Here is a 27,323-nt window from a genome sequence, read left to right on the forward strand (position 1 = left end):
GTCACTTTCATTGCCAGAGAAGCGGGCTTTTTAAACCAAAGGAGAGAGGCCCTCAGGGTTAAGCACAGAGACAACGATTTGTGAGTTCTCCTCCTTCCTTTGGTTCTCCCTTTACTCTAGCGCAAGCATAGATTTCTGCATATCCGTTCTACATATATAGAGAGAGGATCACAGAAGTCCTCAGAACCATTTATGTTTTACGGTTTGTTTGGGAGACAGAATTTCATAAATCATTAGCACATAATTTTGCTGCATACTTTTAAGAGACATGCCAGAAATATTTTAAACCAAGTACAAGCCACTGATTGTGGAATGAAAAAGTGGCTTTTCCACTAGGAATTTATTTAAGTTCAAAATCAAGCTCAATATCAATGGTTCATGCAAAATTATTCAATTAGAAAATCTCAAAAAGGCTTTACCTTTCTCAGAAGTCATAAGGGAAAAAAAGATTAATTTTACCACACAAAAATACTAAAAATTTTGGTAAAGAAAATATACTAAAATCAAAAGACAAATGACAAAATGGGGAGATATTTAAGAAGTATATTACAAAGGAGAAATTTCTTCAAGTATAAAAAGCTTTTATAAATTATAAAAGTTCACAAAAGACCTGAACTTGTGATTTGTAGGAAAAAAGTTAAATAAATAAAATGGCCAATAAACATAATAAATCTCAACCTCAGTCATAACCTGATAAAGGCCTTTAAAACAAGGAGTTACAGCTTTTTACCTATCGGACTGAAAAAGATGAAGATTTCTGATAATATATGTTGGTAGTGAAGGGATAGTGAAACAAGCATACTCTTAAACTATTGGTGGAAATGTAAATCTGTGCAGTCTTCTTGGAGACAATATTTTGCAAAGAAAGAATGCGTATACATTTTGATCCAACAATTCCACTTCGAGAAATGAATCCTGGAGGTGAGGCCAAGAAGACGGAATAGACAGATGCTTCCGGCGAGCCCTCTTACAAAAAAGACCCAAAAAAACAAGTGAAATGAGTATATTTATGACAAGCTAGGAGCCCTGAACATCAAAGGCAAAGTTAGAGAACAAACTGAGCAGCAGGGGAAGGAAGGGACGGTTCAGAAGCAAAGAGGACTTACTGGACCTGAGTTGCCAGGAGCCCTCAGGCACCATTCTGAGGAGTGCCTGTGGTGGGCCGATACTAGCGTTCGGCCTCAGTTTCCTCAGGGAGAAGCAGCCAGTTGCAGAGCCTACTCACATCTCCGGAAAGAGAGAAGAACGCTGCTCTCAGTAAAAGCAAAGTACTTGCGTATATTTTTCCGCGCCCCCCGCCATCAAGCCGGCTTCAGCAGGGGTTGATTTCCCTGGGGCTGAGATAGGCACTGTTGAGCACCTAAAGCCATCCTCCTAGCCTTGGAGAAGGAATGAATTTGAGTTAGGAGAAAAGATAATTTGTCACCTCCACTAACCAGGGGAGCTAAGGACAGAAGCAGCTCCTGTCCAAGCATAAATGGTCCGTGGACTTTGAGTACCTTTCCCGCTGCAAAATGACAGCACTAAATTTCTACCTATCCATAATTATGCTGAATGTAAATGGACTAAATGCACCAATAAACAGATAGAGAGTGGCAGAACGGATTAAAAAACATGATCCGTTTATATGCTGCTTACAAGAGACACACCTCAGACTTAGAGACACAAACAAACTAAAACTCAAAGGATGGAAAAAAAAATATCAAGCAAACAACAATCATAAAAGAGCAGGAGTGGAAATATTAATTTCTGACAAAACAGACTTTAAAGTTAAATCCGTCATAAATGATAAGAAAGGACACTAAATAATGATTAAAGGGACAATATACCAGGAGGATATAACCATATTAAATATTTATACACCCAATGACAGGGCTGCAAGATACATAAAACAAACTCTAACAGCATTGAAAAGTGAGATAAACAGCTCCACAGAAATAGTAGGAGACTTCGACACACTGCTTTTGGTGAAGGACAGGACATCCAGAAAGCTCAATAAAGACATGGAAGATATAAATGCCACAATCAACCAACGTGACCTTATAGAATATACAGAATACAGAATACTCCACCCAACAGCAGCCAAGTATACGTTCTTTTCTAGTGCACATGGAACATTCTCTAGAATAGACCACATATTAGGTCATAAAGCAAGCCTTAACAGAATCCAAAACACTGAAATATTACAAAGCATCTTCTCTGACTATAAGGCCATGAAAGTATAAATCAATAACAGAAAAGCAGGGAAAAGAAATCAAACACTTGGAAACGGAACAATGCCCTGCTCAAAAAGACTGGATTATAGAAGACATTAAGGATGGAATAAAGAAATTCATAGAATCCAGAGAACGAAAACACTCCCTATCAGAACCTTTGGGTCACAGCGAAAGAGGTGCTCAGAGGTCAATTTATATCAATAAATACACACATACAAAAAAGAAGAAAGGGCCAAAATCAAAGAATTATCCCTACAACTCGAACGAATAGAAAGAGAACAACAAAAGAAACCCTCAGGCACCAGAAGAAAACAAATAATAAAAATTAGAGCAGGATTAAATGAAATAGAAAACAGAAAAAAACTGAAAGTATTAACAAGACCAAAACCTGGTTCCTTGAAAAAATTAACAAAATTGATAAACCACTGGCCAACCTGACAAAAAAAAAAACAAAAACAGGAGAGGAAGCAAATAACCCAAATAAGAAATGAGAGGGGCGATATTACAACAGACCCAACTGAAATGAAAAGAACCATATCAGATTACTATGAAAAATTATACTCTAACAAATTTGAAAACCTAGAAGAAATGGATGAATTCCTAGAAACACACTACCTACCTAAACTAACACAAACAGAGGTAGAACAACTAAATAGACCCATAACAAAAGAAGAGATTGAAAAGGTAATCAAAAAACTCCCAACAAAAAAACAGCCCTGGCCCCGACAGGTTCACTGCAGAGTTCTACCAAACTTTCAGAGAAGCGTTAACACCACTACTACTAAAGGTATTTCAGAGCATAGAAAAGGACACGATACTCCCAAACTCATTCTATGAAGCCAGCATATCCCTGATACCAAAACCAGGTAAAGACACCACAAAAAAAGAAAATTACTGACCTATATCCCTCATGAACTTAGATGTAAAAATCCTCAACAAAATTCTAGCCATTAGAATTCAACAACATAACAAAAAAATAAGTCACCACGACCAAGTGGGATTTATACCAGGTATGGAGGGATGGTTCAACATTAGAAAAACAATTCATGTAATCTATTTTTTTTATCATATAAATAAAACAAAAGAATCACATGATTTTATCAATTGATGCAGAAAAAGCATTTGACAAAGTTCAACAACGATTCATGATAAAAACTCTCAGCAAAATAGGAATATAAGGAAAAGTCCTCAACATAATAAAGGGCATTTATACAAAGCCAATAGCCAACATGATCCTAAATGGAGAAAGTCTGAAAGCATTCCCCTTGAGATCGGGAACCAAAGATGCCCTTTATCAACACTCTTATTCATCATTGTGCTGCAGGTCCTAGCCAGAGCAATTAGGCTAGATAAAGAAATAAAGGGCATCCACGTTGGCAAGGAAGAAAAGTATCTCTATTTGCAGATGACATGGTCTTATACACAGAAAACCCTAAGGAATCCTCCAGAAAACTACTGAAACTAATAGAAGAATTCAGTAGAGTATTGGGACACAAGATAAACATACAAAAATCAGTTGGATTCCTCTACACCAACAAAAAGAACATGAAAGAGGAAATTACCAAATCAATACCATTTACAACAGCCCCCAAGAAGATAAAATACTTAGGAGTAAATCTTACCAGATATGTAAAAGACTTATACAACGAAAACTACAAACACTTCTGCAAGAAACCAAAAGAGACCTACGTAAGTGGAAAAACATACCTTGCTCATGGACAGGGAGACTTAACATTGTAAAAATGTCTAGTCTACCAAAACCCATCTACAGATTTAATGCAATTCTGATCGAAATTCCAATGACGTTCTTTAATGAGACAGAGAAACAAATCACCAACTTCGTATGGAAGGGAAAGAGGCCCCGGATAAGTAAAGCATAGTGAAAAAGAAGAACAAATTGGGAGGCCTCACCCTACCTGATTTTAGAACCTATTATACCACCACAGTAGTCAAAACAGCCTGGTACTGGTACAACAACACATACATGGACCAATGGAACAGAATTGAGAATCCAGACAAAAATCCATTCACATATGAGCAGTTGATGTTTGACAAAGTCCCTAAATCAATTAAATGGGGAAAAGACAGTCTTTTTAACAAATGATGCTGGCATAACTGGATATCCATCTGCAAAAAAATGAAACAAAGCCCATACTTCACACCATGCACAAAAACTAACTCAAAATGGATCAAAGACATAAATATAAAATCTAAAATGATAAAGATCATGGAAGAAGAGATAGGGACAACATTAGAGGCCCTAATGCATGGCATAAACAGTATATAAAACATTACTAACAATGCAGAAGAAAAACTAGATAACTGGGAGCTCCTAAATACCAAAACACCTTTGCTCATCCAAAGACTTCACCAAAACAGTAAAAAAGATTACCTACAGGCTGGGAAAAAGTTTTTAGCTATGTCATCTCCAATCAGCGCCTGATGTATAAAATCTATGATACTGCAAAAACTCAACTATAAAAAGACAAATAACCCAATTAAAAAATGGGCCAAAGATACCAACAACAGACACTTCACTAAAGAAGACATTCGGGTAGCTAACAGATACATGAGGAAATGCTCACGATCATTAGCCAGTAGAGAAATGCAAATCAAAACTATAATGAGATTCCATCTCACTCCAACATGGCTGCCAGTAATCCAAAAAACACAAAATAATAAATGTTGAAGAGGTTGTGGAGAGACTGGAACTAGCTTCTACACTGTTGGTGGGAATATAAATTGGTACAAGCACTTTGGAAATCGATTTGGCGCTTCCTTAAAAAGCTAGAAATAGAACTACCATATAATCCAGCAATCCTACTCCTTGGAATTTATTCTAGAGAAATAAGCGCCTTTACACGAAGAGATGTATGCAATCGCATGTTCACTGCAGCACTGTTTACAATAGCAAAAAGATGGAAGCAACCAAGGTGCCCATCAACAGATGAATGGATAAATTATGGTATATTCACACAATGGAATACTACGCACTGATAAAGAACAGTGATGAATCTGTGAAACATTTTATATCATGGAGGAATCTGGAAGGCATTATGCTGAATGAAATTAGTCAGTTGCAAAAGGACAAATATTGTATGAGACCACTACTATAAGAACTCAAATAGTTTAAACAGAGAAGAAAATATTCTTTGATGGTTACGAAAGGCTGGAGGGAGGAGGGAGGGAGAGGCACAGTAGATAAGAACTACTTTAGGTGAAGGGAAAGACAACACACAATACAGGACTAAGCCAAAAGCAAGGAAGTTTCCTGAATACACTGAGTGCTTTGAAGGCCAGCGTAGCAGGAATGGGGGCTTGGGGACCAAGTTTTCAGGGGACATCTAATTCAACTGGCATAAAAAAATCTATTAAGAAAACATTCTGCATCCCACTTTGGAGAGTGGCGCCTGGGGTCTTAAATGCTAGCAAGAGTCCATCTAAGATGCATCAATTGGTCTCAACCCACATGGAGCAATGGAGAATGAAGAACATCAAGGACATAAGGTAATTACGAGCCCAAGAGACAGAAAGGGACACATAAACCAGAAACCACATCAGCCTGAGAGTAGAAGAACTAGATGGTGCCTGGCTACAACCAATCACTGCCCTGACAGGGAACACAACAGAGAAACCCTGAGGGAGCAAGAGGGCAGTGGGATGCAGACCCCAAATTCTTGTAAAAATACCAGACTTAATGGTCTGACTGAGACTAGAAGGACCCCGGTGGTCACAGTCCCCAGACCTTTTGTTAGCCCAAGACAGAAACCATTCCCAAAGCCAACTCTTCAGACAGGGACTGGACTGGACAATGGGACAGAAAAAGATGCTGGTGAAAAATGAGTTTCTTGGATCAAGTAGACACTTAAGACTATGTTGGCATCTCTTATCTGGAGGGGAGACAAGAAGGCAGAAGGTGTCAGGAGCTGGCAGAATGGACACGAAAACAGAGTGGAGGAAAGGAGCGGGCTGTCTCATTAGGGGGAGAGCAGTTGGGAGTACATAAAAAAAACATAGCAAGGTATATATAAATTTTTGTATGAGAGACTGACTTGATTTGTAAACTTTCACTTAAAGCACAATAAAAATTAAAAAAAGAAGAAAGAAGAAATGATTGCCACAGCTACCCTAATACATATGTGCTGGTATTCAGGAAGAAGCATGGGTGCCGCTTCACTGTCTCTGATAGCTAAAAATGAAAAAACAAACTAAATGCCCACTAACACGAAGTGCTTAAATGAATTATAAAACATCTATAAAAACGGGGTGCCATGCATCTACTAAGAAAGAATGAAGTGGAGCTCTCAGATACATGAAGTAGAAAAAACAAGGTATAGAAAAAACGTGTAATTCCATCAGTACAGAAGAAAACACACTGTGCATTTGTATGTAATGTATATGCTTAGATAAGTAAACAAACATTTGGGAAGATACCTTAGGCGCTAAGTGGATTGGGCGAGGGTAAAAGGGGAACTTGAGACATTCTCTTCTCATATTCGGATAGTTTTAACTTTTTTTTTTACCGTTGTGTATATGCTACTTTTAAAATATGATATAAAAATCTCATTTCAACAAAAAGAACAAAGTCTTTATATTGTATGCAAAACCCTGAAGGGAACGGCTATAACATCAGGGATTGGTGTCATGATTTAATCCAAGTGGCATTTGAAGATAATTCATGAGAGCTTTGTCCATTTTCCAAATCAAGGCAGCAATGGGGGGAATCTGTATTCTTTCTATTCCATTAAAGCATATCTAGATACAATATACTTAAGCATTTAAATAGATCTTCTGATAGTATCTTTTAGCATAACTTACGGGTATGAGTAGGCCTGGCTGTTAAAAGAAAAATCTTTCATTAAAACAACAGCAACAAACAGCCTAGAATTCCAGGCAATTCTTCTAAAATGGAAAAAAAAGTATATCTTAAACCCTAATCTTTTGAGGGGAAAAATGTATTCACTGCAAAGAAAGAGCTTCACTGATACAAATCTATTATATAGTTTTATGCATTAAAAATCACGATCCTGAAAGACAAGTTTCCTGAAGTTCAGTGTACATTCTGAGATATAAACAGAAGCTTTTACCTTGCTATTATTCTGTTTATGCCATGGTCGCGCAGAAGACTCCCCCCACCCCCTGCTTTATGTAGTGCTTTCACCTTGTACTCACCCGTAAGGCTGTCTGGCCGAGGTGGAACCATCCTCTCGTAAATGTCATATTGTTGCTGTCCGAATTGCTCCATGTCGTGAACAGTCCTTTGCAGTGAAGGTCCCAGATGCTGTGGTACGGCAGTCATCCCTGAGCGTTTGGGGGACGACGACCCCACCTGGCCTTGGGATGGGGAAGCTACTCGAGTCTGTGCATCTGTCAGTGTTAGTGGGGACCCCACTCTGGTAGTGGTTTGGTATTGAGGGGTTGGTCCGTTGGGACTGGAGGTCTGCCGAGAGGTGAGGGACCCAATCCGTCGTACAGCTGTTGGGGAGGCGGGTCTCTGTGCGGAGAATGACGAGGGTGCCCGCTGAGCGGGTAATGTGGTGGAGGAATATGCACTCGGGTTCAGTGGTCGGGAGTCGGTCACTGATGGAGAGCCAAATCCACTACCCAAAGAAGTTCTCAGTGACCCCCTTGAAGGAGACACGCCTGTGCTGATAACATAAGAAGGAGACTGTGCTCTAGATGGAACTGAACTAACTCTTCTCATGGCCCGATTGGCTACTGATGGCTGATGAAAGGGGGGAGAAAAGAGAATGGGTTTATCCAGGGTTTTGTGTTCAATGTCATTAGACACACACACACACAAAATGCACACAGCTCTCTACAGAAAGTGAATTTATTTATTTTAGGCATCTGTTTCTTTTCCTTTTCATGTTTTACAGTTGGATCTTAAATTTTCCACACTGAGTTTTTCTTGTTCTATTTTGTGTGCGCGTGTGGTTTAATCTCTACTTTTCTTACTTCAGAAAACTAAAATCAAAGTGTAAAAGAGATCTGAAGGCATTTACTATTCCTTTTTCTTTACACTTTTATCCTCTGGCCTATGCCTTTTTCATAATATATTAAATATTCCAAGTGCTACAAACAACTCACAGGTGTGAAGGGTCACTGGAGAAATGTACTTACTTTGTTCCCTGTGATTCACAGTTTGCCCAAGATAATGCGTTTATGTAAAACAAAAAAAATTTTTTTGAATACCTCAATCTAAATGTAGCTAGAGGAGTATCTATGTTTAGTCTTTATGGGTTGGCCCCATTATCAAAAGGAATGTGTTCTTTCAGTGTGGAACAAATGAATGCTTGGATAGTGTCTGGGTCCAACGCTCTTCTCTGTATTTTCAACGGACAGTATGGCTAACAAATGCTGTAGCCAAATTTGTTTGCACTTCTACCTCAAGTGTGGATTCTAGTGATTTTAGTTATTTTTTCCTACATCCTTCCATCAATGAGCTCTTTAACTGGTAGACAGAAATGCAAATAAAGGCACCCCAAAATCTGTTCCATCAGGAAGAATGTTCAGGGCGTCTGGTGGGTTCTTTTCCTAGCCAGCTAGGAAAGACCAAAATGGAAAATGAAGATCATTTCTGCCATGGCTGATCCTACCGTGAGTCAGTAGACTCTTGCAAACAGTGGATCTCAGATCTCTTTCTTAACGCTGTACAGCAGTTAAGAAGAATGATGATTGGACTGCAGAACTGGCCTGAAAGAAACAGGCACAGGACAAAGAAAAGTAGGCTGAGAAAAGACAATAATCATTAGGGCATTATGCTATGAGCCTAGTAACAGGCTATTCTGTATATCTCCTTAGTGACTGCTAGAGAACAGGAGTCATCAGTTCCCATCCACTTTTAGTTGTGCTGATAAGGGAAGAAGCAGGGCTAGATCAGGACTTTGGACACCCTTAGTGAGTCGGAATCGACTCGAGGGCACCGGGTTTTTTTTTTTTTTTTTAGCTGTCACAAGAGGATGGGTACTTTGTGTGCAGGTGGCATGAGCACCTGGGCTGGCTGAAACACCTGCTCTGAGACCTCGTATGTGCTCAAGCTCAGCAACTCTGGGAAAGCAATAGCCATGGAGAGGAGAAGATCTGGGGAGGCTAGGGAAAACAACAAACCAAGAAACAGGGGGTTCAAAATTAGTAGACATTTGGAAAGTTAAGATTTGTGCTTCGAGTTTGCTAATAGTGCTAAAACTAAGAAAACCCCACTATGAGTTGCAGACTACCAAAATGGGATGATACTTGGCCCAAAGAGCTAGAAAATGTGTTGTCCAGACTACTTGCAAATCAAGTCTTAAAGACCCTCTTACAACATATTTCTTCCGCTGCAGAAACAAAATAAATCTGCCACAAGTTTTTTTTTTTTGCTTTTTAAAAGGTAACATGATCGCGTTTAGGAAAAAAGAGATAATTTCTACAGTTAAGATAATTACTGTTCAAAAGTGTGACTTCTGACATGCTGACATAGAAATTTCCATAAGCAGATGAACTACTATAGGCATTTAGTCCAAAGCTTCTCCAGCTTTTCCATCAAAGCATCTTAACAGCAGAGGAGGAAAAGTATAATCCAAGGACTGGAGCACAGCTTGAAGTAACTTGTTGCAAACACAAAATTTCCTGCTTTATATTTCAAATTACTTAAAAGTTTTTCCCCTAAATCTCTGAGTGAAAGTGCCAAAGGTACTGTGTTCATCCTATGCCATGCACCTGGAGAGCTTCCTATATTGCATTATAAGAAACATAGCTTTAGTCTAACTTCTTTGATCCTTTTGTCATTTTCAGCTCCAAGAAATAACTGGAGAACCCAGACAGGTAGTTATCTTTACTGGTTACTGCCGCTTAGGATTCCTACCACTCCCTTAACCCTGGCATGCTGGTGGACAGATGTGACTGAAGTGGCAATAAAGGAGGGGCTAAGGAGTTTTTGTAAGCACATATGTAATATTAGTTTTTTTTTGCTATCAAGTTAGAGAACTCTAACTTAACAGAATGGATATGTTTGTATACAATAACTTTCTATAAGCAGGAATATCTATATTTTAGCAAAAGGTAAGAAATATGCTTTCATGGAATAATTCTAGTGATGAAGGTAAAGACTTTGGATAGAATGAGCTAGTCCCATTACATGCATGCATGGGGAGAGTGCTCTGTTCTCTAGGACTCCATGTGGCATATTTTAGATACAGTACTTTTAGGAACTCAGAATTCTGCAGGGACTAAAACATTCTACCCAGTTCTATCATATTCTACCCCCCTTCCCCACCCCGGACTTCTCCCCTCATGCCAAACTTGTTGTTTCCAGAAGAATTACTTTCCTGTGTCTGGGCATTTATCAGAATTTACTCATAGGCGATATTAATAGAAGCTAATATTTTTTTAAATATATTTTTAGGTTGCCTAATAATTCCTTAACATTATAGACTTGAAAAATGTAAAATGATTTTGCTACTTTATCCAGTCTATAAATTCAAAATTGTACATGTTAGTTTTACTTCTAATAAGGTATACCTATTTAAAAAAAAAAAACAAAACAAAAAAAAACAGATATTCAGATATTCAACTAGTAGGGTATTTCTTTAAAAGGATCTTGATGTGTTTGGCTTACCTGAACCAGAGTTTGTCCTTCAGCTCTTGAATTCCTAACCAAATGGCTATTAGCTGATGCTATGAATGAATGCTGTTGTCTATTATCTGCCTTGCTCACATTCTGGCTGTTGTGGAAACTCCCTGCTTCCTGGTATCCACTGTCGGAATAAGAATTCATTTGTGTTGAACTTCTTGAGTTACCCAATGATCCTGCAAGAATGAAACCAGCAGGAAATTTCTTTATTAAACACTTCTAATACTCATTCTCAAAAAGAAAATATTAAAAGCAAAATCCAATGCTTAAAAGATAATACAACAGACCCTCACTTTCATGAAGAGATGTCTGTTCCGGTGAGTAGAGGGTCCCTTGTTCTGGCTCTGTCCGAATGAGATACGTGTTGGGATGGACAGTGTCAGAAACTCTAGGTTTGCTTACACCGGTATTTGGCACATCTGTAAGAAAATGAGTTTTATCAGTTAAATCTAATGACAATATTTCATAAAAATTTGCTAAAAAAGATTTGGACATCTGTTAATAACATCTTATAATCTACATGATAACACAGAGAATTTTCATCTTAAACTGCACAATCATTTTGAATCTTATCTATATTAACATGCATCCAAATCATTCAGTTTACTAGTATATTGTGCTGAATTTCATGAATGTTGTTCATACTCATTACCAGCCACAAATTAAATTAACTTATACACCACATTAAATCGAAATCTGAAAATTGACCTTGTTATCCCTCAGAAAACTCACCTCTTCGGCAACTTCCTTTACGAGGATTGCCGTACTATGAGTGAGAAGGGTGGCCAAGTACCTAAAAAGACCTTCCATATCCCAAACTTTTAAACTAAAAACTTACATAATGCCCATATTATTGAGATTGGTAATGAAATCTCAAAGGTAGGGTCAGGGTTTTATATCTCACACTGTCTACAATCAAAGAAACTCTATACAGAGTATTCAGTGGTGCAAACAAGAAAAACTTCAATTTTTTACCCATCTGCTTCTTTCATTCTTTTAGTCTTTTTTGAAATGAATAAAGACAAATCTAACCTGATTATCCTTTCTTCTAGCCAAACTCACCTTTCCCATTATTTTGTTTTATTTTCAATTGGACCATTTAGCCATCTTGAACTTGAACAAAAAAAAAAACCCCAACTTATCTCCTTCTTCCTCATTCCAACTTATTTTTTATACTGTAAATTTAGGTGATGTCAAACATACTACCTTTTTCCAATTCCATTCAAATGTCCCCTTTCTTCTATTGCCTTCAAAATACATTTGCCCATGTTCTGATTATTTTTATTAAAGGTCTTTCTTTCCTCAAACTTAACCCTTATGTTACTAACAAACTTTAGGAATGCTGCTTCACTCTCACTTCAAAGAGTTAAATTAAGTCCATATTACATTCTGAGTTCAAAACACAATCCTAAGAATTTCAAGGTCTTCATTAGTTTTTTCTTCCTGACCTTCTTTCTTAAATCATTTGTTAGGGCCAGGCCCGTAGAACACAACTACGAGGAGAGAGGGAGAGAGGGAGAGAGAGGGAGAGAGAGGGAGAGAGAGGGAGAGAGAGTGTGTGTGTTGAAAAGGAGTTTAGGAAATATCTCCTAAAGAAAGTAACATCTAAGCAGTACCCACTTAACACAGGATGCCAGTTTTTTCTTTTTTTATGGCACTTATCACAATTTCCTTCCACTACAATATAAGATCAATGACGGCAGGGGCTTTTGTCTGGCTTGTTTATTGTTGTATCCTGCAGATAGCGTACAGCACACATTAGGTGTTCAGGAAATACTTGCCGAGCAAACAGATTCCCAGTAACAACAGCAGCTTTCCTTATGAGCATGGCTGATTTATGCTGAGTATTGTGCTATGGCTTTAGATTACTGTGTTTAAGAAGTTTGGTTATTTAAAGCCAAGGAAAACTTTCAGGCATTGCTGATTGAACTAGCATAGAAGGTGAATACAAGGTTTATGGGAGAACTGGGAAATCCCACTGCACTCTAAACCTTTAACTTGATGTGAAATTCAATCCAAGATTTTGCTTCCTAGCCTCCAGCAAGATTTGCTGACATTGTTAATACAGATTTTTAACAGCCTGTCTCCCGATATATCATTTGACAGTATACTTTAAGGTAGTAGAGTCTTGTGACAGTTCTGAATTCTTAAGTTTGGAATTTCAGTAAAGATTACAGATTCTATTTGGTTTCCCCGGTACAAGCTGAAATGATGAGTCTCTTCAGGCTGATATTACTGAAAAGTGATCTGCTTCATCTGTAAGTCCCCTACTATGAGTTTCTAGAGTTCCAACCATGCTTATGTAGCAACTCTTGAAGGAGTTTTATTAAAGACTAAGCAAAATACATACTAGTGTGCTAGGCTAGAAGAGCTTTCCAGGGAATTGGGGTGGCCAGGAATAACTGCAAAGGTGGTGGCTAAAATCAGAGCAAAGCCACAGCCCACTCTGTTACATCCAGGAATGAAACACTGGAAAATCAAATGTAAAACAGCAATAAGCTATAGACCCTGAGGTACCACTGTGACGACCTCAAGATTTCTCATTATGGAACAGTGCACAGACTTTAGAAAACCAAAAGGGAAGAATATGCTAGGCATTTCTCAGGCTGACAGAACTGAAGAAAAAATTCAAGCTATGAGTTGCAATGTTGAAGGATTCTAGGGCAAAATACTGAACGATGCAGGAAGCATCAAAAGAAGATGGAAGGAATACACAGAGTCACTGTACCAAAAAGAACTGGTGGACATTCAACCATTTCTGAAGGTAGTATATGATTAGCAACAGTACTGAAGGAAGAAGTCCAAGTTGAACAGAAGATGTTGGCGCAAAATAAGGCATACAAATTAATGGAATACCAATCAAGATGTTTCAATAAACCAATACAATGCTGAAGTGTTCACCTGTCTATGCCAAGAAATTTGGAAGAGACTCATGGGTATTCCAAAGAAGTGTGAGCCAACTGAATGTGGAGTATCATTAATATCATACACAAGTAAAATTTTGCTGAAGATCATTCAAGGGTAGTTGCAGCAGTTCATTGACAGGACACTGCCAGAAACTCAAACCAGGTTCAGATGAGGACGTACAACAAGGGATATCTTTGCTGATATCAGATGGGTCCTGGCGAAAGCAGAGAATACCAGAAAGATGTTTACCTGCCTTTTATTGACTATGCAAAGGCATTTGACTCTGTAGATCCTAACAAGTTATGGATAATATTGGGAACAATGGGAATTCCAGAACACTTAATTGTGCTCATGAGGAACCTGCACGTAGACTAAGAGGCAGTGTTTGAACAAAACAAGGGGATACCGCGTCATTTAAAGTCAGGATAGGTGTGCATCGGGGTTGTATCCTTTTACCATACTTATTCAATCTATACTCTGAGCAAATAATCCGAGAAGCTGGACTATATGAAGAAGAACACAGTATCAGGACTCGTGGAAGACTCATTAACAACCTGCAATACGCAGATGACAGCACTTTGCTTGCTGAAAGTGAAGAGGGCTTCAAACACGTACAGATTAAAATGAAAGTGTACATCCATCAGCATGAATTACACCTCAACATAAAGAAAACAAAAATCCTCACAACTGGCCCAATTAACAACATCATGATAAATGGAGAAAATGCTGATGTTGGCAAGGATTTCATTCTATTTGGATTCACAATCAACGCCCATGGAAGCAGCAGTCAAGAAATCAAATGACGTATTGCACTGGGCAAATCTGCTGCAAAAGACCTTTTTAAAGTGTTAAAAAGCAAAGATGTCATTTTAAGGACTAAGGGGCTCCTGACCCAAGCCATGGTGTTTTCATTTGCCTCATGTGCATATGAAAGCTGGACAATGAATACCATGCACTGCCAGAAGAATGAACAAATCTGTCCTGAAAGAAGTACAGCCAAAATGCTCCGTAGAAGCAAGGATGGCAAGACTCTGTCTGACGTAGTTTGGACATATTGTCAGGAGGGATCAATCTCCAGAGAAGGACACTGTAGACGTAAAGTAGAGGGTCAGTGAAAAAAAGGAAGAGCCTCAATGAGATGGACTGACACAGTGACTCAAGTATAAAAACAATTGTGAGGATGGCACAGGACCAGGCAGTGTTTCATTCTGTTGTACATATGGTCACTGTGAGTCAGAGCCGACTTAACAGCATCTAACAACAACATACCCATTGCTGTCGAGTTGATTCCAACTCATAACGACTCTACAACAACGCAGTGGAGCCCAATCATTATGGCATATAGATATCTGCAAAGATAACCAACCACATCCTAAAATCTCTTCTGAAACATTAAAAGAAGGAAAAATCATTTTCAAAATAGTTCTACATTATTTACTGTTTCTTTGAAGACTGGTAATTTAAAAATTACATACAGACAAGTATAAATGTATGCATGCACAGCCACCAGAGTTCAGATAAAAAGATCTCATTTCCTAATTATTGGATAAAGTATTACTTATAGTAGTGTGGTAAGGTTCACATTTATTAACTATACATTATTTATGAATATCTTTTAAAAATATTTGCTATGGGGAATGGAAGAAGACGCTAGTTAAATTCACTAGAGAAAGTAGAGACACATAAAATGGGGTAATCGTTTCCTGACCAATGCTGTAAACTATAATTAAACAGTTGCATATTAACAAGCATGTTGTGATTTAGCAGAATCAGAACATGAAATCAAAAGGCATTTTTATAAGTAGACATGACAAATAGAATGTTAATGCTCCCTCTTTAATCTCTGGACTGAAGAACATGTGTTCCTTTAAAAAAAAAATCACAAATATGTTTTCTGGGACACCAGAAATACACTATGGAGGCATTTTCAAACATCCAATTAGCATCTACCAAGAAAATGTACATCTAAAAATACAGAACTTGAACAAGCTTCAAGGTAGAATAAATCTCCATCTGCATCTAAGACTGGGAGATGATTGGAGGCATCGTCCTTCTTGTCTTATATTTCATCTGAATGCCCCAATGTGTTTGTTTGTTTGTTTTTCTTAAGGGAGTTCATTAGAAAAAGTAGACGGTTAACATCTAAAAAAAAAAAATTACTGGGTAAGGGACAATAATGCTGTAGGGCTGTGAGAATCTGGTACACTATCTACCTCATTAAGCTCATAGTAAAAGATGAAATACAAAATGAATTATTTTACCTTGTCTGAGATATACATCCCCAAATATACAAAAAAGTGTATATAAAAATAGGCTCAGTAAAAAGTCTGAGGCCTCCCTAAAGAACTTGAAATCATTAAAATGCCTCTGCTCTGTTAATCTCTGTCTTGCTGTTTATACTGTATGAAATGAGGAAGGTCTGTACTGTGTGTAAAATCACCATGGAAACAGGAGCCTTGAGATACAGTTATATAACTGTATCCTGTTGCTCCGAGTTACTAGGGTGCTTAGGAGTTAGTCTTTATATAAAAGACAATATAGTGTCAATTCTGGCAGGACTCTTGGAATGGTTGTAGCACACAATGTTAAGGCAAATGATACTCTCTTTGCCAGTTAAGTGAATTGAGTATGTCACACTAATTCTGTCTCTCTGGCCTGTGAGTTGAGTTTGGTCCATCATATTCAGACACACAAAACTTTATGAAAAATTATGAGTAGAAAATTTTGTCTTCTGGTGACTTGATTTTTTGTTTGGTTATGGGGCTCTTGCTTCTTGTAGGACCACAGGCTTAGAAGGAAGCCTACTTTCTAGAGGAATGCAGAAATATTCTAGTACCTCCAGGTCACATTCTGAAAGAAGACCCGAGAGATTCCCCCACCCCCAAGACTTCTCTTCTTCAGTACCTCATCTGATGTACAAGACTCATTTCTACAGCAGGTAACATTATTGTCAAAGGGAATGAGATGACTGGGAAATACTATTTCAGAGGGAGATGGAAACATGAAGCATGATAACATTCTTTGGTCCATTGGAGAAAGCTATAGATGAAGGCTGTCTGACAGTTTAAGAATATTACAAATACTTGTTGACTCAAGTGTAAACTACTAAACACAGATGATATCCTTTCACAGTTAGATTTTGGTGAAAGTAAAGACTTAAGGGGGAAAAACAACTGTATTTTTTTCCTGTATTTTATTTTTTAAATAGTGTTTTATTGTTTTAGGTGAAAGTTTACACAGCAAATCAGGTTTCTATTTAACAATTTTTATACAAATTGTTCCATGCCATTGGTTACAATTTTCACAACATATCAGCGTTCCTATTATTTCTATTGTTTTTTTCTGTTTTCATTGATCTAGCTTCCCTTTTCCTCTTTGCCGTCTCATCTTTACTTTTGGGTAAATAACAACTGTATTTCTTGAAACTATTTCTAGTCTGGTTCTCTTGAGAATATCCAGGTTCTTGGGCCTTACACGTAATCTTTTAAATATTATTATAGCAATGACCAAACATTTGTACTCATCTAGAAAATGTGAAAAGCCTTGGAAAATAGAAACCATTAATGAGTATCTTCTAGTTCCTTTTAAACTTTGCTATAAACAGCAATTAATCTGCCTTAAGGTCCACTGCAAAAGTGTGTCTGGCTAGATTCAATTTCCTATTTTAAGCACACATTGTATCGGCATAAACTGGCATAATAGCACTTTATTTGATTTCTACAGTGATAAATCTGAAAAGTATATTAGTCGTGAATATCACTAGACTGCTGCTATGGCTTGAACTGTGTGCCCCCCAAATACGTATTGTAAATCCTAACCTCTATGTCTGTGGTTGGAGCCCTGGTGGTCCAATGGTTAAGAGCTCAGCTGCTAACCGAAAGGTCAGCAGTTCAAATCTACCAGCTGCTTTTTTGAAATCCTATGGGGCAGTTCTACCCTGTCCTATAGGGTTGCTATAGATGTCAACAGGAACAGGAATGAATGCCTGTGGTTATAATCCCATTTGGGAATGGGTTGTCTTTGTTACGTTACTGAGGTAGGACTAGTGTATCTTGAGCTGACCTCTTTTTTTTTGGGGGGGGTCACTTGTTTTTTCCTTCTAAATTTTATTTTATTGTTGCTGTTGAGAATATACACAACAACAACAAAAACCAATTTAACAGTTTCTACATGTACAATTCAGTGACATTGATTACAATCTTCAAGTTGTGCAACCATTCTTACCCTCCTTTTCTGAGTTGTTCCTCTCTCATTCACAAAAACTCACTGCTCCCTAAAGTTCCTATCTAATCTTTCAAGGTGCTGTTGTCAACTCGAAAACAAGATGGAGGATCCCATATAGATAATTCTTAAAAGAGCATAATGCTCAAAGCAAACCTTTTTCACTAGTTAAGCTAAACTACTGTTGTTTTTAAGACGACTTCGGGGGACATTTTTGGTTTAAGGTTTAGAGCTTATCTCAGGGCAACAGTTTCAGGGATTCACCCAACCTCCATGGTACCAGAAAGTATAGAGTCCATGAGAATTTGAAATTCTGTTCTCTTTTCCCCCTTTTGGTCAGGGTTCTTCTATCCAATCTTTGATCAAAATGTTCAGTAATGGTAGCCAGGCACCATCCAGTTCTTGATGGTCTCACAGAAAAGGAGGCAGTTGCTCACAGAGGTAATTAGCCACACATTCCGTATCCTCCTCCTATTCCTGACTCCCCTTCTTCCTGTTACTTTTGATGAATAGAAACCAACTAGTATGCCTTGGATGGCTGCTTGCAAGCTTTTAAATACCCCAGGTACTACGCAATGAACTTGGAGGTAGTTCATTCAAAACCACAAGGAGATATCATTTCACTCACAATAGGATGGCTAAGGAGCCCTGGTGGTTCAGAGCTTGGCTGCTAACCAAAAGGTCGGCTATCTGAATTCATCAGCAGTTCCTTGGAAACCCTGTGATGCAGTTCTACCATGTCCTATAGGGTCGCTATGAGTTGGAATTGACTCGACGGCAACAGTTTTTTTTTTTTTTTTTAGGATAGCTAAGATTAAAAAATAAATAAATAAATAAAACCACCGAGAATAACAAATGTCAGCGAGCATGTGGGGAAATTGGAACGCTTATCCACTGCTGGCAGGAATGCAAAATGTATAGCCGTTGTGGAAAACAGTGTTCCTCAAAAAAACTAAAAATAGAACTCTCATATGACCCAGCAATTCCACTCCTAGGTATATACCCAAAAGACTTGAAAGCAGAGACTCAAAAAGGGACACATGTACACCAATGTTCACTACAACAGTATGCATAATAGCCAAAAGGTATAAACAACCCAAATGCCGATCAACAGATGAATGGATAAACAAAATGTGGTACATACATACAATAGAATACTACTCAGACAGTAGGAGAAATGAAGTCTTGACACATGCTACAGTATGGATGGAGCTTGAAGACATCATGCTGAGTGAAATAAGCCAATCATATAAGGACAAATATTATATGACCTCACTTACATAAAAAGACAAGAAAAGGCAAACGTATAGCAAACAAAATTTATTAGTGGGTTGCCAGGGGCAAAAGGGAAGGAGAAAAAGAGAGTTAACGGTGATGGAAAAATCTCATCGATTAAGCATAGGGTTACAGAGCTGATTATTGTTATTGCTGTAAGTTGTACACCTGTTAAGAGTTGAACTGGCAAAAGTTGTGTGACAGATGTATTTATAACGAGGACAAAAAAAAAAAAAAGAGTAGCGACTGAGGCTGATTATGTACAACCAAACACCTCATGGATTTATTTCTTTAGTTTGGTGGTTTAGGGCCATGATTTCATGTAACATCCCAGTTATTAGCCTAATAATGTGTTTAGTGCTTCTGTTCTACCTCCAAGATTGTTGAGTCGATCTCTTTTGAGATATAAAAAAGAATAAACACAAGGTAGCAAGAAGAGACAGGGGAAGAGAGATGACAAGCCACATGAAGATCATCCAGGAGCAGAAGCTCAAAAGACACAAGGCCCTTCCTCCAGATCAAACACAGAGAGAAAGCCCTCCTCTAGAGCTAGCACCCTGAATCCAGGCTTCTAGCTTCCTAAACTGTGAGAAAATAAATTTCTATTTATTAAAGCCATCCATTTGTCATATTTCTGTTACAGCAGCACTAGATGACTAAAACAAGCACTACCTTGCTCATAAATATTTTAAAATTCCTGAATTCCGTCCAAGAATGTTGTTATTGTTAGGTGTAAAGTCAGTTCCGAGTCATAGCAACCCTATGTACAATGGAACGAAACACTTCCTGGTCCTGCACCATCCTCACAATCACTGCTATGTTTGAACCTATTGTTGCAGCCACTGTGAGGACCCCGCTTGTTGAGGGTCCTCTTTTTTGCTGACCCTCTACAAAAATTATTAAAAATAATTTTCAGGAAAAAAAATCAACTAAATAGGAAGTTCCATAAACAATCATTTTAAAATGAGTGTTTACTAAGGATTTTTACTCTGGGTGCAAATTAAAATACAGGTGTCAAGCCATCCATAAAAAATGTATACTTTATAACTGTTAAAGGACAACTAGAAAAACATGGGAGTTAAGAAATATAAAGTTGAAAAGAAGTGGATACACAGATAAAGTGTCCAACGTTGTGTTTAACATGTAGGTGCTCATAATGAACGTAGGGCTCTCGTTTCCTGTAGGACCATATATTTGAACAAATCATAAATAAGGGATTCAATGTGATGTAAAAAGTCAGTAGCCTATGGAAAATATATTTAAGTGCTCAAAATAACTCTACTTTTTTTTCAAATACATTTTATTCTTTTTAGTGAAAAATAAAAATGTTACCAAATGTAGAAATGGGAATATTTGGCAGTGGAAGATACAAGATAGATTATGTATGCTAAAAACAAACAAAAAAACTTCTAAAATTAAAACAAACTATAAAAGATGATATTTACCACAAAAAGAAATGAATCGTTCTTCTGAAGTGAGGTTTTTCTATATTTTCCCAATGGGTTGTCTTTTTGGTGAAGGTTATCAAGATAAAGGTAAATGCAAACCAATTCTGGTATAAGAATGAAATGTGGAATTATAAATGGTAGCCTTTCCAGCTGTCTCCCAAGGCAGCAACTGTAAACTGAGAAACTGTGGCTCCGTGAGGAGGGAGAACGGAAAAAGAGAAGCTTTCAGACTTACCAATTTCTTTTTTTTTATTTTAGATAGTTAACAGAACCTTTATTCACATATCATCAAACATGAGAAAATGTAAATATTCACCTGGCATGTTTGTATCATATATAAAATATTAGAGGCTGAAACTGGATATTTAATTTTCACACAAAGTACTAACTTATGATTAAACTCTTTGGGGATGTTATGTATTCATGTATCACGTGGTTTAGGAACATTCAGGTATACATGAGCTAAAGCAAAATGGTAATTCTTATTTGGCAGTGGCCCATGCGTGTAATGTAGCGATAAATTCATAGTTCTAACCTAGTGGAAAGGCTGATTCCCAGCAGAGGTAATTTTGCTTAACAGAGATTCACTTAACAAAATCCCAAACATGGAAAAACACAAATTAAGTAACACCCACTGGCTGGGAACCTCACGTTATCTGGTAGTTCGGTTCTTTACACTATTTGTATTCGGGCTAACCTATGGGGCCGCTATGAGTTGGAACTGACTCAACAGCAATGGGTTTGTGTCTTTTTTTGTTAACCTTCAGAGTATGGTCAACATTTTGCTGGTTCTAACACATGTCACTCTGATGGACTATGTTAACCTCAATATTTTCAACTCTTTGACTTAAAAATTTGTATTTAAAAATTTCAAACATACATAAACATAGAGATAAAGGTATGATGATGAGACCCCATAGGCTTCCCCTACTTAATTTAATAATTATCAACATTTTGCCACACTTGCTCCATTTACTCCTTTCTTACAGAATTTTAAAACAAATCCCTCTCATCATGTCATTTCCATTTCACCTCTACATACTTTTGTATATATCTCTATAAAATAAGGACTCTACAAAACCAATTATTCCACAATGCTATCTAGTAATGAGTTTATAGTTAAAATTTCCTGATAGCCTGAGAAATGGCTTTTTTAAAAAAAATTTATTGTTTTAGGTGAAAGTTTACAGTGCAGATTAGTTTTTCATTCAGAAATTTTATATACAAATTGTTTTGTGACATTTGCGGCAATCCCCGCAACGTGTCAGCACTCTCCCCATTTCCCTTTTGGGTTCCCTGTGTCCATTTGTCCAGTTTTCCTGTCTCTTCCTGCCTTATCATCTTTGTTTTTGAGCAGGTATTGCCCATTTGGTCTCATATTCTTGATTGAACTAAGAAGCATGTTCCTCACATGTGTTAGTGTTTGTTTTATAGGCTTGTCTAATTTTTGCCTAAATAGTGGAGTGGCTTCAGTTCTGAGTTAGCAGATGTCTGGGGGCCACAGTCTTGGGGGTGGGAAATGGCTTTCTTCAGTTGGCTTGTACTAACAAAAAAAACCCAGTGCCGTCGAGTCGATTCCGACTATAGCGACCCTATAGGACAGAGCAGAACTGCCCCATAGAGTTTCCAAGGAGCGCCTGGCGGATATGAACTGCCGACCCCTTGGTTAGCACTAGACAGATTCAAATAAGTCTCACTGACTGCATTTGACTGCTATTGTTATTTCAGTCCCTTAATCTAAAAAGGAGCTCCCACCTACTTATTTTCACTAAATCACAGGAAACCATAGCAACAAACTTGTAGGATGCACCACATTCTGGATTTGCCTAATGATTTTCTCATGGTGTTATTTACATAATTCTCTACTCCCAATACTTTCTTACAAGCAGAAAGAGCTAAAAGTGTGCAAGTTAAACCTCCGTGGTTAGACTACTTTACGGATGATGCTATGTTCTTCACACCGTATCGCAATTTTCAGTGTTGCTAAGATCCATCAGCCATTTCTGACGGTGGCAGCCTGACTGTCAAGTTTACCATCAACCTTTCTCTTAATGCAGTGGTTCTCAACCTTGGTTGCACATGGCAGTCACGTACGGTAGAAGGTGGGAAGGAGAGTTTAGAAACTACTGCAGCCTGAGTCCCACAAAGAGGTTTCAATTTATTTAGTCTGGGGGTTGTGTCCTCAACACTGGTATTTTTAAGAAGTCCCTAGTTGATTCTAACGTGCAGCTAGAGTTGAGAACCTAGATATTTTAGTCATTTTTTTTTTATTGACAGTCTTTGCTTGAATCAGTTATTTCATTAAGGGCTGCACCTTTTATTTTATTAAAAAAAATAAAGTCTGCCTTACTTGTATAATATAAAATTCAAAAAGCTAAGAAAAACCTTTGTGGTGGTGGTCAGAAAGCTATAGCACTGCAGTTATTGTGGGAAGAAGATGGCCTGCCCTGAGTAAGTGACAAAATAAAAATAGGCCTGCAAAAAATCAGGAAGGAAAAACTTTGATTCTAAGGCAGGTTTTCAAAAAAATTCTTATTCCTTCCAGTACTCAAAGAAGAAACATAAAGGAATACATAATAAAATTATGTCCTTTGTACAGCTTATAAAAAAAAAATAGCCACAATAAATCATAAGATCCAAAGTCATCAATTAAATAATAGTCCTTTACACATGATTGCTGATTTAATATTCCATTTGTGAATATATACAACTTAACTCCCTACTATATCGCCTTTATAAATTCAGTTTATTTCTACTGAGGCATAAAGTGTTTCCATCTAGGTTCGTGTCTTATCTCTTGACATCCTGATGCTTTTTTGTGCTGTAAATTACTTGCTCCAGATGTAAAAAAAAGAAAGATAAATTGACTTAGGAATTAGCCTCTCATTTTTCTTTTATCTTTAGTAGTTATATATAATATGAAACCAAACCCACTGCTGTCGAGTTGATGCTGACTTATAGTGACCCTAAACGACAGAGAAAAACTGCCCCATAGGGTTTCCAAGGAGCGCCTGGTGGATTCAAACTGCCTACCTTTTGGTTAGCAACCATAGCTCTTAACCACTATGCCACGAGGGTTTCTATAATATATATAAAACTCATCCTGGGTCGAGGGAACTTGTGTCCATACTGTTTAGAAACAAAATTTCAATATATAAACAAAATGCAGAACCTAGTCCCTATAAACTATTAGGAGCCCTGCTGGCATAGTGGTTAACAGCTCGGCTGCCAACCAAAAGGCAGGCACTTCGAATCCACCAGCCGCTCCTTGGAAACCCTATGAGGGCAGTTCTACTCTGTCCTATATGGTTGCTATGCCTTGGAATCAACTCAACAGCAATGGGTTTAGTTTTCTGGTTTGGTAAAAAGCCTTAAATTTAGTTTTATATATTAACTACTAATGGCAGCGCAATAGATTTAAGTGGACAGAATGTGAAAATCATGGTGCATCAATACATGTAATATACAGTAAATGAATGCAGCACTGTGAAGTTAAATGATCTTTAGCTTAGTGTTTCCATTTTATTACAATCTTTTCCTTTTCCTTCCATATTTGCTGTCAAACATCAAAAATCCTTAGGATATGGAACTGTATTCTTTTTTCATCTATTTATTACTCACTGCAAAAGACTCATCTATTAACCCCTTAATCCTTTGGGGCCAACCAGAAATTTCCCTCACTTTCCAATGCTCCTGTGTCCTTTGGTTTACCACAGACACCGACCTTTTTTGGTTTCTTTAGTTTCTTACACATGACCACTAATTCCCCATTACTTACTTAACAATCATTAATACTGTTCCTACAACTACTGCCTGAACACTTTCTTCTAAGAACTGCGTTTGCTTTAAAAACAATGAGGCTGATTCTCTGGCCGGTGGGGATACAACCGTGCTCTGGGCTCCTTGTAATCTGCAGGGGAGGAGGCGGAGCGGGGCCAGCAAAAGCCATAGATTCTGGGGCTGATTCTCTCCCCCTCATGCATTTTACATATTAAGTACTAAATCTGGCAACTGCTTATACTCTTACCCACCTCCCCCCTCCCAACCCAGCACAAAAACTGAAATTGTGACTTGCAGCAAAATTCACTTTACCGGATGTGGCTGGAAGAGATAAATAACAACCAATGATCAGTCTGACAAATGGATTCGATCTACAGCTTCAAAGTATTCTTTTTTTCCTGCGGGCAGCATACTCTGTGTATGGTTACTTTTATGACTGAATTGGTGCGATTTTTCTTAAATAAGAGGTAAGTCCAAGGAATTCTCTTTAAGAAATATTCAGAACAGTATTTTCCATCATGAAGAAGTACGATTTTATGTGCGTATATTTGCATTCTTACTTTTCTCAGGCCTTTACCTATTATTTTAACTTATATTTTCCGTGATTCTGATGTTTAATTCTTTATTATATGTGTTCTTGAAAGCAACCTCAAATTTTGATGGAACATAAGGGATTGTATAAATAAACAAAATGTTAAGAGATATAAAGTGAACAATGGAAAAATGACTCATACCAATAAAGGAAACACTAGGATAACATTTCCTCTTAACTCATTTCTAGCAGAATGCACATAAAAACAAAACAAAAATGTTTAGACTTCTAAGAAATGCAAGGCTAAGGAAAAGACAAAGCTGAAGCAAAAAACAATAAACCCTCCTCCTCATAAAAGACAAAAAGATGTACTTTAATGTTTTTAGAGAGCAAATACCTAACTCCAATAAGCTAGAAAGTCTGGAGGGAGTGTAAAAGGCACGATAACGATGAAGTATGAATGCTTCAAAACTACTTTATTACTTCTGGGGAACCTTCTCTTTAAGACGTTTCCCAACTCACCTGGGAGAATAAAAATGTTTTGTAAAATAGACGGTTCCTCCCTACTCTTTGTGAAGTATACCTTGCAGCTTGCAAACTTCAAAAATGCGAGTTTAGGAGTTTTGGTTTTTTACCTTCAAAGAGTCTACCATCATTCCAAAAGCCAAACCAAACTCACTGCCATTGAGTGGATTCCAACCCATAGTGACACTATAGGGAAGAGTAAAACTGCCCTACAGGGTTTCCAAGGCTATAAATCTTTACCAAAGCAGACTGCCACATCTTTCTCCCGCTCTACCGTCATTACTACAGGTTAAAAAACAACAAACCAACCAACCACAAAAAACAAGCAAACCAGAGTCTCCTGAAATGAATCACACAGAAATGGGTATCTTTTTTTTTTTCCTAGGGCATCCTGAATATGATGCTGCAGAAAGTCAGCTTTTTAAAAACAAACTTCAGCAGCTGGTCTCAGTTTTCTGCATTTCAACAGAAGGGAACATCTGAAAACACAGAAGTAGGCATAGGTCTTTCTCAGGCAGTGATCAAACCACTGTCCTCTAACAACTCACTTTATTGTTAAAAAGCTTTTAAAGCGCTAAGCTTTTCAAGCCAAATTTGTAAAAGTGATTTAAAAAGGTAGAGAAATTGTCTGCAAGCAAAGATTCAAGATACTAAAGAAAAAGGAGGAACAGTCCTTCCATCTTAAATCCTTTTGTGTAGCTCTTTCTTATTTGGGAAACTAACAAGAAAATGAATAAAGATCTTTCTTTTGTTAGCAAAGCCCAAAAGACAAAGTAGCCAAAGACAAGGCAGCCTGAAGACCTTTTCAATATTTTTCACCTTTTGAGCCACCCTTACCTCATGCTGTGTAAAAAAAAAAAAAAAGACTAACTAATTCTAAAAGCAAGATAATTTACATCTAGTATCTCTGCTCATAAAGTGGTAGAGGAAAAAAACAGCTAAACTTCATAGTAAAAGCAGCAGCAAAACTGACATTTTATCGCGATTATTTACTTTTAAACAAACTTCTAAATAGCGTCTGTAGCTAAAAGAAATGTGAAGCAGCAGATTTTATTATTCGTAAAGCCAAATTTCAACTCTTCTACTCTCATAGTTTATTGCCATGTTAACAAATTAAATATTGTTAAGTATGGTTGAAAACAGGTAAATTAAAAAAAAAAAAACTTTTCTATAGTTAAAATATTAAAAAATGGACTAAACACCAGTTGTGATCGCTGTGTTTGAAGGTTAATACACTCTCTTCTTCCCCTCAAAAGAAAAAAAGACTAAATGAATGTAACTCCTAGGATTGAATGCGAGTTTGGGTGAGACTGCTCTGACAAACATAAAAATCCAGGCATAATTACTAGGTGTGAATTACAGATGTAGCCCTAGTGAGGACAGATGAGAACTGCAGTCGTATTTCTCTAATACTGAAGTATTTGGGAGGCTAGCTGGACAAACCCCGCCCCCCCCCCAAAAAAATTATTTGGGAGGCTATCTGGATAACATTTAATTAATTGCTATGTATTTTAAATCACCTAAAAAATTTGTGTGAAATTCATGTATATATTAAAAAAATATCTATAAATCTAGCACATTAGTAGGATGATTGTGCAGGGGCATGAAAAGTTAAAAAAAGGGACCGACAAACTTAATTTAAAGAAAATGTTAAGCGCATTTGGTACGTGGATATGGCAAAAACCTGAAGACGGTGGTCAAGTGACCGAAGCTGAGTAAAAGTTTTGGAAGGATGGGAGGTATAAAGGATGCCAAGGCTCCAGATATTTCATCCCCAACCATGTGTCATCACAATTAAGCTCATT

At 37.5% G+C, this 27,323-nt stretch overlaps 1 protein-coding gene across 7 annotated transcripts in view; it reads right to left on the reverse strand.

Moving 5' to 3' along the window:
• Positions 1-27,323, reverse strand: part of PKP4 (plakophilin 4) — a 310,497-nt gene that overhangs the window by 70,843 nt on the left and 212,331 nt on the right. For 5 of the 7 annotated variants that reach the window (XM_023542928.2, XM_023542930.2, XM_023542927.2 and 2 more), the window contains exons 5-7: positions 11,118-11,249; positions 10,816-11,006; positions 7,389-7,941 (exon numbers count right to left, since the gene is read on the reverse strand). In XM_023542928.2, coding sequence (XP_023398696.1) covers positions 7,389-7,941; positions 10,816-11,006; positions 11,118-11,249 — 876 coding nt within the window. The remainder of the gene's footprint in view (positions 1-7,388; positions 7,942-10,815; positions 11,007-11,117; positions 11,250-27,323) is intronic. The other 2 variants (XM_064287107.1, XM_023542929.2) reach the window with 1 other exon arrangement.

This window comes from Loxodonta africana, chromosome 6, assembly GCF_030014295.1.
Source record: "Loxodonta africana isolate mLoxAfr1 chromosome 6, mLoxAfr1.hap2, whole genome shotgun sequence".
Classification (NCBI taxonomy): Eukaryota; Metazoa; Chordata; class Mammalia; order Proboscidea; family Elephantidae; genus Loxodonta; species Loxodonta africana.